This window comes from Pecten maximus, chromosome 12 (assembly GCF_902652985.1).
Source record: "Pecten maximus chromosome 12, xPecMax1.1, whole genome shotgun sequence".
Taxonomy (NCBI): domain Eukaryota; kingdom Metazoa; phylum Mollusca; class Bivalvia; order Pectinida; family Pectinidae; genus Pecten; species Pecten maximus.
The window spans coordinates 21828728-21843601 of NC_047026.1; the positions used below are offsets into that span (position 1 = coordinate 21828728).

A 14874-nucleotide genomic window follows, 5' to 3' on the forward strand; every position below is an offset into this window, starting at 1 on the left:
TGTCCCTTTTAACCCTCCATAAATGTACAGCTGAAAACCATCCTGTTTCTTGAAATCAGAGTGAAACAGGATCTACCGTATTGTATAAATATTTACAAGATATATTCACGATAACATACCAGTAGATGTGTGCTGATATACGGGCAAAAGTCCTTCACTTGAATTCTACGTGAATTTCATTTGAATTTCATGTGAAGGAATTTTGTCTGTGTATACACAGGTAAATAATACAACAAACTGGCTAGTTTGCATGTAGGTTATAAATTGTACTTACATCTTACATCTTGAGTTGAAAGATGTAAATAAGTTAAGACGATTCAGATCTACATACGACGGGAATATCTGTGAGAGTACTTGTTACCTTTCTGATAGGTTTGTTAGGTATATATCTGTTCTCATTCCATACAAACAAAAAACACTAGGTTGTTTTAATGATAGACGAATGTGCTCCCTAGTTTAAAATCGGCGGGACATTGTTATGAAAACTGGAAATAACATCATATTTAATACAAATCTGATGTTCTTGGGAATAAGTAATCATAAAAACAACAACAAAAAACCAACAAAAAAAACCTCATGGAAATGACAAACTATTGGTAGTCATGCTATTAACTTGAAAACTGATAAATCTTACAGGTTTTTGTTTGGTATACAGTATAGAGTAAACAAATATGTAAACAAAGCAGGATAACGAGTAGTACGCGTGACGAAAATATAGCTATTACGGTATGTATTTATTGATACCATGGTTGCTGCCAAAAAAAATAAGGGAAAAAAATTACGAGTAGATATTAAAGAAAGGAATTCCGAAAATGCGCGATCGAAGCAGCTTAAGTTTTGTCTCTTCAGTCTAAAGTAATTAGATAAACGAAAGACCACTTCAATTCTTCTGACAGACCACTTAAAGCGCCTCCAACGATGAGCACGCAATTGGATACAGCGGCCATTTTATTAGACTCTCGGGTATTTCTAAAGCAGAAGTCATAAGAGATATGATTTCTGACCATGAAAGGGGGATTTACAGCTTGTAATATTAGAAACAAGTCAGTGTAGCCTTCATGTTCAATCTCAAGCATACTATAGTTGATGACAACATGTTGATTGTTACAGTTTTGATAAAACCGCGACGCTAAATGTTAAATCGACTAGGCTATCTTTTCTGCTAGGTAATTTTCGAGCCATCAAGACAAAAACCTATATGCAATCTAAGCACAATTTCAAAAATTCTTATAAACGCACGGAAAGAAATCTAGGTATATCATTAACTGAGCTACAATAGGATGCACACTCCCGACCACGGTGAAACAGAGCACGTGGTGGTAAAGAATAGGTAGGTGTGCATTGATACATCACCTAAATGTATGTTTAAAGACGATTGTCCTTCTGGGCCGCATGGTCTTTATCTCCTTGAACTTATTCAGTGGGTCTCCATGCAAATATATATCTCTGATTGTATTTTGATCTCTTTACGATTTCGGATTTATAGCGTGGTTTCTTTCGTTATTCTGTCGGTATTTGAAATATTTAGAACAGGTAAGCATAAGCAGGATATAACATAAGTGTTAAAGAAACAAAGGTGGTAATAAAAGTGTATGTTATCTGTACAACTGCTAGTGTAAATTATAGGCTAGCCAATCATGTCTTTACCTAACAGGATGTCATATTAATGCATACTCTTGTTGGCTACAGTTTGTGACCGCTACTGAGAACGAGACCATGACGTGCCGGACACACTAACAATGTATGGTGATCTTTCTAGAATTAGAGACATGTATCATTACAAACCATTATTTATTTATATATCATGTATCATTACTATGACTATGAACACTGTTCTATACAATGATGCAATATTTTAAAGTTATTTTTGACGTATAATTGAGTGTGATATCTAATGAAAAAAACAACAACTTTTATCATGCATTAAGCTGACAATGCTTTATGCATACAACATGGTCATCGTATGGCCTTCTACTCAGCGATTGTGATATTCACGTGCCGGAATTAATAACCAGATATTTATGCTGTGTTACATGTAATGGGTGTTATAACAATAGATGCATTGTGAATAACGTGTGATCAGACAAGATTATTAAGATAATCGACAGAGTAAACATGTCTAAAGGAGCTGGACGCTACATCAAAGTAAAGGATACTGATGAAAACCTGCCAACTTACAAGGTAAGATCTATAACTATCTATTAATTACAAGGTAACACCTATAACGTATCTATTAATTACACGATCAGATATATAACGTATCTAATATTACAAGGAAAGACCTATAACGTATCTATTAATTACAAGATTATATCTATAACGTATATATTAATTATAAGGTTAGACCTACAATGTATAACGTATCTATTAATTACAAGATTAGACCTATAACGTATATATTAAGGTAAGATATATAACGTATATATTAATTACAAGGTAAGGTATATAACGTATATATTAATTACAAGGTAAGATATATAACGTATATATTAATTATCAATTAAGAGAACTTTTACAACGTTGTCTCCTCTGACGCTTTATCTCTTTTTGCCTTTAGTTGGGCGTTCGCCCTTGTGGGAAGGCTTTGGGTTCTGTTCTTTGCCGAGACATACCATATATAATTGGTCCTCTCTGTTCATTGCTTAACGACCGACATTGAAGTTGACTGTTTGCCCGTTGTCAGTATAATGTACCTTAATGTCCCACTACTGTGTCAAGGTGTGGCATTTCAGGATGATGACATTATAAAAGCGGTCGTCAGTAAATCCCTCATTCATAGATAGCGTTCCTATTGTCCGAATAGATCGTTAAACAATATTGAATTGAATTCAATAATTGTATATGGCATTTTATGGCACAATCAACAGGAATAAACTTGGATTAAATAAAAAAAAAAAGGGGGAAAGGGGGGGGGGGGGGGGGGGGGGGGGGGGGGGGGGCGGTGGCCGAGTGGTTAAGGTGTCCCGACACTTTATCACTAGCCCTCCACCACTGGGTTGCGAGTTCGAAACCTACGTGGGACAGTTGCCAGGTACTGACAGTAGGCCGGTGGTTTTTCTCCGGGTACTCCGGCTTTCCTCCACCTCCAAAACCTGGAACGTCCTTAAATGACCCTGGCTGTTAATAGGACGTTAAACAAAAACAAACCAAACCAAAGGTTGAAATCAATAAAAAGTTGTCAGTTTATTTACAAGTTAATTAATTTCCTGTACTGTAAAATAAAAGTTTAATCATGTTTTGCTTACCAAAACACTGTGAATGACGTAGCAATTAAGTTCAAATCGCGGACAGTCGGAATTTCTGTAAAGATTTTATCTTGTGTAATGATAACAACACGCATGAGCCATACCAGAATTTCTAAAAGGTTAAAGGGGACTCCTTTGGTAACTGACCCATTGTTTTGTTACACCTAACTCTCAAAATCACCGATGACGAAACATAACCTTCAGCTGCACTTTTCTCTTCAAATCATTCTTGAAATTATTTTTGGATAACGATATATCATTTTCACATTTCGTGGGTGGATTTTAGTGATGGTGATCTCAACACATCTCTGATAAACTAATACCTGCCCTAGGTGTTTACTTTTGTTATCTTAACAACAGCTGAGCTACAAATGTATGACTGTTAATGCACAATGGTGTATTTGGAAGACGTGACAAGTTACCTTTATCTCATGTCAGAGGTCAGCAACTGGAGAACCCGGACCTATCCAATACTTTTATTTATTACGTTATGTACCAGTGAAGTAACAGAAAGTATTAACTAGATCAAAACGTACGGTATATCACCGTTATTTGTATCCATTACACTGCTAGCACAGTTTGAAACCCGTCACTATAACACTTCAGATTTAACAACGTATAATCTGGCATTGAATGATAAGAAACAGACCTTGAAAAAAATGACAATATCTTATTTGCCGAGACACCACCAGGAAACAGGATATTGATAAAAACTAATCATTCCGATGACATTCATATTTAGATATACATGTAATAAATCACACCATGAAATTGACACCGAGATATCCCCCGGGGAACAGGATCGAGGATATTGATGATAGTAAAACTATATATATAGTGTATTTAGATAATAATCACACAAAAGTTTAATTAAACTGAAACTTTTGTGAATTCTAAGAAACATAATCATCCACCCCATAAGAAAATATTATATATTTTATGGGCCAATCCATCACCTGCTACACGGGGATTATATGATATTGATCATACAGCAGACAAACTCAGTAAAGCTGACAGTATTATTATGAAGAAACGGTATCAAACTTCTCCCGAAAAGAAAATATTTTATGTACGGATACATCCCCTCGTATGGTAAACAGTAACTTGATCAAAGCAATTTATAAACATCAAAGTCAACGATCCTACGTCTACAATCTTGTTGAATTACAAATTACATTATACACTACTCTGACGATGGCAGGTAAGGGTTCATATTCAGATGACCTTTTAACCAACCAATCATAGCTCAATTGACAAAATTTTGTCATAATCTGCTTTCCCTTATTGAAGAGCTCACACCACGAAATATTTTACTCTATGCTATTACATTTGAAGTCCAAATGATGTGAAATTTATATCGAATTAAAGTATGAAGTTTTCGCTACCTAATACATTTGTACATGATGTTCAGTATATATTTGAAGGCAAATAAGAGCACACTGGTACTTGAAAGACAGAAATCCTGACATTTACAGTGCACTAGGGAACACCCACCTGGGAAATTCCCGCCTTTTTACACTACACTTGGGGTTCTGTGTCATCCTATTTTAGTAGGAGTGTATATTTTTGATTTTCCAAATTTCTAGACCCTACTCTTTATTCCAGTATATAGAACGTACCCATTTGTTATAGCTACAAACCTTATAAACACATTTTCTTCTGGGACTTGGTTCAGGTCTTCACACCAGCTGGTTGGCTGATTAAATTGTGTGAGTTCTGAATACAATGCAGTTACATGTGTAGTATCCGAGAGTCTCGAATGTCAACCAAGCTAAGATGGCTGCACTCGTCGCCAGCCAATTAAAGTCCAAAGCGAAATATTTAGTGGACAAGATATGTGTATAGTTGGTGGGTTTTTAATTGTTGCAACGAAAAATGCCATGGAAAGAATGAAAGAGCAAACCAACAGATAGATTACAGGCTAATTAACATTTTCAATTCTGTTTCAATAGCCCGTCAGTTTGTACACATCGCCGAACAGGCATATAAGAGATGCTTTTTGATTGGCTTAAATATACCATTGTATGCATGGTAAGTCTTGACCCCGGCCGGCAACCGTCAGATCTTCATAACGCAGTGTGTAACGATAATCTGTATTTTAAACATCTTGCTGCGTCTATGCATTACACAACAGTCAGCTGACAGGTGAATTTTAATACCCAGGTAGATATATACACCGCTCTACTTACATAACATATTGGATTTCTGTTGGGACTTAACGTTTTGTATTCTTGTACAACAACCCATCGAAATAAGCGTTGTTCGAGATCACAGTAAACAAATAATCACGTTTAAGTACCTTCTCTTTTTCGTATGGTTATTAACTTATATTAAGATAGAAACAAATATTTGTTTTAAAGTTTTTTTCATATATAGTTTTATGTTGGAATCATGATACATTTATTCCTTGTTTGTGAAAAATATGCTTTCCACAATAACATTGAAGGTATGGAGTCCACAAGTCCAGCTTCTTCCGACAGATTATGTACCTTACTCTGATTTAAGACACTTTATTTTTATCTTCAGTTCTATCTACATAATGATCTCCCTTTGAGCCATGTACTCCCTGTTCATCTTAGCATGATTATATCGTGGAGTGGTTCTTATATAACTTTCTACATTATCACATTACAATAGAACCAATTCAGTCCCCAACAAAGAAAACCAGCTTCATAGAACTTTATCATAATAAATTCAGATACAATAAAATGTACGGTTACTAGAAACTAATGGATAAATCTTGAGGATTAATCTGTATTGTCTGTTTATTTCGATTTTTGACTTAATTTGATGTTAAATCTGTAAAATAAGACAATCTCAGAAGAGCATCATTCCAATTCGTCAGGTTTATAATTAAATATGAATGTTTTAAAAGGCGTTACATCGATAGCATTTCTTCGGATACAATGAATAAATTAATAATTATTTACTGTAAAGATGATAAGAACAGTTCAAATTCTTTAGAAGGTAATAATAGCGTAAAGTATGTAACTTTTTGGTCTTGTATGAAAATATCAGCCCAATCAACCATTCATATTTGACTCTTTGTTGACAATGGAGCATGTTAATATACACATTATTTTGTTGTTGTTGTTGTTATTTTGATAGCCAAGCTTCGATTCGGAATACCGATCTTTTTCAGGGTCTCCAGATAACGTTCGTATTTTAGAACATGGTGCCACTATTGTTAGGGGAATACTTTGATACTGCTTTTCTATAAACATTAGGTGTCTTCAAGGAAAGTACCCAACACATAGAGGTGAATGGTGCATGTACCTTATTAGGTCAGTATTAGGGTAGGTCCAATAGCCCCATAATTCAAGTTTCACCCATTTTCAATATTGGATTTCAAAAGAACACCTTCGGGATTAAAAATCAACAAGCACTATAAGTTATGAATATACATCTACGTCAAATAGCTGTTTCTTCCTTCTGGGGCTCGCCATTAACGCTATGGACCAAGAATATAGAGATAGTACGTCCATATCATAATTTCTTTCACTTGATAATCTATTTCCAATACATAAGAAAGTTTTGAAATTATTCCGCTGAAAACCTTTCAATTTTGGCATTCCAAAGCAAGATGTTTTTGTTCCTGTACAGTTGGAGTTTGCTGAAGCAGACGGCGATCATTGTCGTTGAAGCGTTTGTTAATTCCATGTAAGCGCTCGACTTACATAATTAGCACGTGACGTAATAGTCCCGCGAAAACAAAAGCCCCCTCTACACTATAATCTTCGAAATAGAAACAATGCCAATGTATAATGACATACAGGACACGTAATGATTGTAACATCAGCTAACTATATCAAAGGAATCAACAAGCAAATGTTGTGCTCCTATCCTGCCGCTGGAAGTTATGTTTAAATAATTAATTTTTCTTTGTTTTCATGGTAAATACTCAAATGTGATTGGTCGAAAAATTCTTTTCATTCTTCTATGAAAGTAATTCCCAGAATGGCCCGAAAAATGTGACGTCACAATACGACAATTGACGTTGCGTATTGGTTTGAGAAAAAGAATCCCATTTAAAACCAGTAAAATTGTACATAAAACATGTTTTAAATTGGAAAATCCTTTTCAAAAATTAATTATAAGCTTTGATGTCAGTTATTCTTTAGTTTCATCGGGGTATGAAACAAATTTTGTTTGCAAACTTCTGTAAGAAACCGCTACGCGGATTCATACAGTTTGCAAACAAAATTTGTTTCATACCCCGATGAAACTAAAAAAAAATGACATCAATGCTAAATTAAAGCCAATCTGATATAACTTTGTGTTACCACCTGACCAACATACACGTACAAGACTTTCAGTTTATGAAAACAGCAAGATGATGCATTATTGTGGGGTATAATACATGTACATGCATCATAATTACAAACAAATTTAAATATATCGTTGGAAGTTGTAGAGCTAAACTAATTTAAATTTACGCAAACAATATCCAACAACCTAAACAAGCGTAAAAATCTAATAAACACGGGCTAGACTTTTAGTTTAAAAGAGCAATATAATGCATTGTGGGAAATACTTTTTTTATCATCGACGGGTCTTAGCTTGCTGATGACAATTTCAACGGATTCCTCCACACAGCCTCTCTCCATTTGAATGTCTGTCGATACAAAAGTTTGTTTGTGATAGGACTGGATACGTCTCAGTGACTAAACAATTATTAAGCAATAATGCAGGTAGCTGGCAAGTGTAGCTAGTCTTACACGGACGACACGCCGCACGGCCTCAGTCAGCAGCTTTGACATAATTTCGGGACCTGAAAAGATGTTTGTGTAGCCCATACATAGCTAAAGTGTAGAACATGATGGCGTCTGATGGTAGTGTTAACGTTGTTCCATTATCCATTAAAAAGCGTAGTACACATACAGACGGGAATTCCAATGCAGCATTTGAAATTTCTGAAAGTTCTCCAAAACTGGTAAGTATTTAGCAAGAGTGTTATTTTATGTTATGTGTATAAATATAAAATGCCTTGAGGCGATGAATGTTATCATTATCTTGTGAGCTGTTTATAGCCGACACACGCCGGAGTTAGACCATGACAGATGTCACATGTCAGATGAAGAAATCGCTCATTTACCTTGGTTCATCTCCGTTTTCTTCATTTTTTTCTGTTTCGGGTTTGTGCCGCCAAGGACCGGAGGTCTTTTTCGTCCTGACGTGTATTGTTCTTGTTTATTGGCACTGTTCTTTATTTATCTTTCTGTATACTTACAGATAGCTTATTTTCAATAACCAGTATGTTAGCTGACAACGCATTTAAAATGTTGCTGATTCTACTCTCTCATTTGTTTAATTCATAATAAGGGTAAAGAAATAGCCGTATAATGTAAATATCCATTGCACAATATAGCAATATTTCTTCTAAATAATTAAGCCTAATTCTAGGCGCGCGAGTTTAAAAAAAATGCCCAAAACGTTCTGAATTACAAAAACAGATGAAAGTGCCTAAAACCCCTTATGTTCAGCTAGAAAAAATATTTAAAATCCTGCCTCGGTCCCTGTTTTGTATTTTGTGATGTGTTTGAGGTCGGTCGTTCTTCCTGTGCTTGTCGCTATTACAGGTTAGGGGTAATTCGATACTTAGGAGGAACATTGGTGCGTGTGTATGGATTGACTGTTATCTATGTTTGGAATCTACCACACTTCTATGTCATCCATCTACTCATTGACAGATCATTTCATCTCAAGGCTGTTCGGTCGAGAGGTTCACCTGTACAGAATTTGTATGGCAATGACAATGGAAAAGTAATGGGGGAGGGTTGGTTATTACCGACAACAAGACAAGTGGTGGATGTTTCATTTTTTAGCTACAACCGCCCGGACAAATCTGAGCATTACTGTAAATATTGCAAATCAAGTCAGTAAAAATAATACGACCGACAATCTGTTTGTCCGCAGACGATTCCATCAATCTATGGTGACCACTGGTCAGATGCTGAAAATCCGGGTTATACAGAGATGAAATATTTCCTAACTCAGGCGAAAATAATCTCGATAATCAGGCTTATAAATCTTTAGTACGTCCACCTTTACAGTACACCTGCCAAATGAAGTCTGCATTTACATTTTGAAGATGGTACTCTCGTTAACTTATCTTGGGTTGTGGGCATGTATTTTGCCTCTATTGTATACAACTCTCGTATTGCATTGAAAGGTGTTTGACATGTATAGATGTTATTTCATTGTTTGATTATTGCACATTTAGCTAAAATCGAGTGAATCTTTTATACAATTCTTCACTTATCTCAGAAAGTTAACTAATACAGGAATTCCGAATTTGATGAGTGGTTATTTTTTAACCGTCTATTTCATTGCATCATATATGCATTAAACCAAATATCTTTGAAAATATATCACCTGCCTGAGAATTGCTTAGACTATAAATATAATGTGTTTGTGTCATGTGAATACTAAAACTAGAGGCTAACACATAGCCCCATCTATCCATCATTTGGCATGACAACCAAACGTATCCGCCGTTTTGGAAAATAGTTCCAATGTATTTGTTTTCAAAACACTTGCATTTTTCATCTTAATCGGACAATATCTCAATTTTGCCAAATCAGATGCCCTCAATATGTTTGCATAATGACGATTCTAAAAACACAAGATGTCTTAAATCAAAGGCATTTATGAATTACACACCTTAAATTTAGATAAAATTGATCATAGGACCGATGACCTTTTGGCCATTACACAAAACCTGTGAATAGTGACATGGTTATCATGGCAATCAAAAGTTCGAAAACGTTGTGCATGAACATTTACACAGGGTTCCAAATAATCCACTGTAGTTTCATTGAAGTTGGTTAAACACTTTTGGCGGAATAGACCGAAAAAGATATGTATCATCATAGGATTTCATTGGTTACCATGACAACCAAATATCATCTATAGTTTTGGAAAATAGCAACATTGTATTTGCCTTTCCTCAAAACAATCATATACTAATTAGCAGCTGAATCGGACAATATCGTAATTTTGATCTTTCAGAAGGCTACACATTGTTTCATATATCAGTTCTGAAAACACCCGCTGTCTCAAATTATAGGCATTAACATATTTGATTCACTGAGTTTGAACGTTGTATGTTCCTCTGTAAGATTTGTTTCATTTAGTGACTAGCGGTGGCCGAGTGGTTAAGGTGTCCCCACACTTTATCACTAGCCCTCCACCTCTGGGTTGCGAGTTCGAAACCTATATGGGGCTGATGCCAGGTACTGACCGTAGGTAAGTGGTATTTCTCCGAGTACTCCTCCAAAACCTGGCACGTCCTTAAATGACCTTGGCTGTTAATAGGACGTTACACACAAACAAACAAAAGCTCTATAATACGTTAGTGACTTTTGACCTTTTACACCGTGACCTCTCAAGTTTGTCAGAACCTAGTGGCTTGCATCCATGCCTACAATACTGAAATGTACATATGAATACAAAATGCTAATTGTTTCCAAGATGACTAGCCATTTCCACAAGGACTATTGTACTTTGTGGCATCCAGGGCCATAACTCCAGTAAAAATGGCATTCAGTGAGACAAACGAAAATGTTATGGACAACTTGTGTAAAATTGGTCGATAGCCATGCTTAATCCGGGGAAGGCGGAAGGCGAGTAGGCGGTACAAAACAGTGGTTATAAACAGACAGACAAACAGACCCACTGATAAACTCCAATGATGTACCCCCCCCCCCCCCCCCCCCCCCCTCCCCCAAATCACCTTGCTGAAGCCGTCTACAAGCTTCCTTTCCCCGAGAATAGGCTTAAAAACTGCCCGAGATATCAGACAGATAGATTCTGTAAAAATACGTGAACTATCGCCTTTAAATCAGCATTGCTTGTAACTGACGTTAAATGTATAAATACATGTCTATTTACCAGCTCAGTCACCTGATCGTCAAGTGTTATTTCGAGTCTCTTTAGGCCTGTTAAACTTTGTGTTCAATTTCAATGTCGCACGTGACCTACATACAAATGTACATAAATGTCGTTCCGACATTGCAGCTTATATTCCGCATTATTCAAATTGCAGTTCTTTTTTTGCGGATGTTTTTCTTTACGAAATTCTACATTTGACATTGACCTATATCTGCTACTGTATAATTAACGTAAATGATACGATAAACTAGTTAAACAGGTCCACTTGGTTACCGTACGTGTATACATAGTAACACATTCAAACCTTCCCTTACTGAGATTGTATAATATATCATGTCTTCTTGTTAATCCAGCCATCACTAATTGGGTCTAACTGTTTTAATCACACCTAATCTGGTTGTCATGTTATCCAGTTATCCCTAATTTGGTTGTCCCAATAACCAGCAACCCTCTGATCTGGTTGTTCCACTATTCAACCATTCCTAATCTGGTTGTCTCACTATCCAGTCACGTCTTATCTGGTTTTACCACTATTCACCCAGCCCTAATCTGGTTGTCCCACTATCTAGTCATCCCTAATGAGGTTGTCCCATATCCAGGCACCACTAATCTGATTGTCCCCCTATCCAGACACCACTAATCTGATTGTCCCACTATCCAGTCACCACTAATCTAATTGTCACACTATCCAGTCACCACTAATCTAATTGTCACACTATCCAGTCACCACTAATCTGATTGTCCCCCTATCCAGACACCACTAATCTGATTGTCCCACTATCCAGTCACCACTAATCTGATTGTCCCACTATCCAGTCACCACTAATCTAATTGTCACACTATCCAGTCACCACTAATCTGATTGTCCCCCTATCCAGACACCACTAATCTGATTGTCCCACTATCCAGTCACCACTAATCTGATTGTCCCACTATCCAGTCACCACTAATCTAATTGTCACACTATCCAGTCACCACTACTCTGATTGTCCAGCTATCCAGTCACCATTAATATGGTTGTCATACTATCAAGTCACCACTAATCTGGTTGTCGTCATACTATCAAGTCACCACTAATCTGATTGTCTCACTATCCAGTCACCAATCTGATTGTCCCACTTTCCAGTCACCACTAATCTGGTTGTCCCACTATCCAGTCACCACTAATCTGGTTGTCCCACTATCCAGACACCACTACCCTCGTTATCCAATAATCCATCCATCCCTAATCTATATTTGAAAGTGGCGACGTAGTTGTGATTGGATTTTATGTTACCTAAAACCAGCATATCCTGGATATAAACAAAAAACCTGATCTTTTTGCCATTTCTAACAATCTCTCTTATCAATTAAACACCATATATGAAGAAAGATGACGACAAATAAGGGACATGGACTCCATTTGGATTTAGCAATATCTGTTTGGACATCTTAAGATACCAGGAATTAATCCTTATAATTGTACCATCGGTTGTTTCGCTGTTGGAGAGAAACAATGCCCAATACATTCGTTGATTCCATGGCGATCAGAGGTTCGTTAATTAAAGTTCGGTATTTTGAAAATTATGTGTTTTGCAATGTTTTTCCTTTGGTTGAAAATAGAAGGAGCCAGTATTCTTTCGAAGATTAAGGTATCCTATTGTTCTGATCTGGATATACAAATGTATAGTGATTTGTCTGTATCCAGTACTAAGTATATTAGTGTTATATTTACATATGTTCTGGGTACATAGTGATTTGTCCGTATCCAGTACTATATACCTGTACGTATATTGTTTACTAAAACAAAGATAACGTATTTTTCAGTATCCAAATATCGAAACAAACAACGCAGAAAAACGGAAGTTGTCATTTGAGTCCGGCATAAAATCAGGGGATGAAGAAAATGGCGACATAGTACTGCCTGCAATCACAATCACCAATGAAGATGACGTCACGACACCAGCAGAAAAAGATGGTGGACTTATTTATAAAATAAGTGACCCAGTTCCTATACATCTCACCATTCTCTTTGCGCTACAGGTATTTATATGTTATTTTTTATTTTTTCATTTTCACGTACTCATTTTAGAAAGGGAATTTATAAGATGTATGTGTTGTACAAAAGTGTATATATGGGAGTAAACTGCACATACATAGATGTATAATATAAAAAAAACATTCTAAGTCGCATTGTAGTTTCAATCATGACGATAAACTTATTTTGGTAAATCCGCAACAAGGATTTGAAAACTGAATGTAAACACGAATGATTGAGACAAATTTAAACATAAAAGCAACCCTCAGAACAGTTGAAATTAATATTAATCACGAAATTATTATAGTAAACGGTATCAGTTTCAGCACGGTTTATATTATGTTGGTTATACGGAATGCCACTGAAATAATGGATTATCATTAACAACTTATAATGAATGGAGTGCAATTTATTTTGGTGCAACGTAAATTTTGAATACATCTTTAAATAACCAACCCTATCTTACAGCAAGCCCTGTTGTCCTTGTCTACATCTCTGGCCGTGTCCCTACTGGTGGCTCAGGTTGTGTGTGCAGAAGAAAACGAGGACTTCAAGGCCAAACTTCTAAGCTCAACTCTGTTTATGAACGGCATCACTACTCTGCTGATGGTGACGTTAGGAATAAGGTAAAGTAACTACATCATTACCCTCTGATGGTTACACTGGGAATAAGGTAAAGTAACGGAATCACTACCTTTCTGATGGTTACACTGGGAATAAGGTAAAATAACTATATCACTACCCTTCTGATGGTTACACTGGGAATAAGGTAAAGTAACGACAACACTACCCTCTGATGGTTACACTGGGAATAAGGTAAAAAAACTACATCACTACCCTTCTGATGGTTATATTGGGAATAAGGTAAAGCAACGACAACACTACCCTCTGATGGTTACACTTGGAATAAGGTAAAGTAACGGAATCACTACCTTTCTGATGGTTACACTGGGAATAAGGTAAAATAACTACATCACTACCCTTCTGATGGTTATATTGGGAATAAGGTAAAGCAACGACAACACTACCCTCTGATGGTTACACTTGGAATAAGGTAAAGTAACGGAATCACCACCTTTCTGATGGTTACACTGGGAATAAGGTAAAATAACTACATCACTACCCTTCTGATGGTTATATTGGGAATAAGGTAAAGCAACGACATCACTACCCTTCTGATGGTTATATTGGGAATAAGGTAAAGCAACGACAACACTACCCTCTGATGGTTACACTTGGAATAAGGTAAAGTAACGGAATCACTACCTTTCTGATGGTTACACTGGGAATAAGGTAAAATAACTACATCACTACCCTTCTGATGGTTATATTGGGAATAAGGTAAAGCAACGACAACACTACCCTCTGATGGTTACACTTGGAATAAGGTAAAGTAACGGAATCACCACCTTTCTGATGGTTACACTGGGAATAAGGTAAAATAACTACATCACTACCCTTCTGATGGTTATATTGGGAATAAGGTAAAGCAACGACAACACTACCCTCTGATGGTTACACTGGGAATAAGGTAAAGTAACGGAATCACTACCCTTCTGATGGTTACACTGGGAATAAGGTAAAGTAACGACATCACTACCCTTCTGATGGTTACACTTGGAATAAGGTAAAGTAACGGAATCACCACCTTTCTGATGGTTACACTGGGAATAAGGTAAAGTAACGACAACACTACCCTCTGATGGTTACACTTGGAAT

General features: G+C 36.4%; 1 protein-coding gene across 1 annotated transcript in view; it reads left to right on the plus strand.

The window, feature by feature from the left end:
* The first annotated feature begins 2024 nt into the window (after nucleotides 1-2024).
* The window catches only part of LOC117339571 (solute carrier family 23 member 1-like), a 37694-nt gene continuing 24844 nt past the window's right edge, over nucleotides 2025-14874 (plus strand). The window contains 3 exon segments of the mRNA XM_033901254.1: nucleotides 2025-2181; nucleotides 12945-13160; nucleotides 13624-13781. Of these exon segments, the coding sequence (XP_033757145.1) occupies nucleotides 2116-2181; nucleotides 12945-13160; nucleotides 13624-13781 (440 nt within the window). The 5' untranslated portion in view covers nucleotides 2025-2115.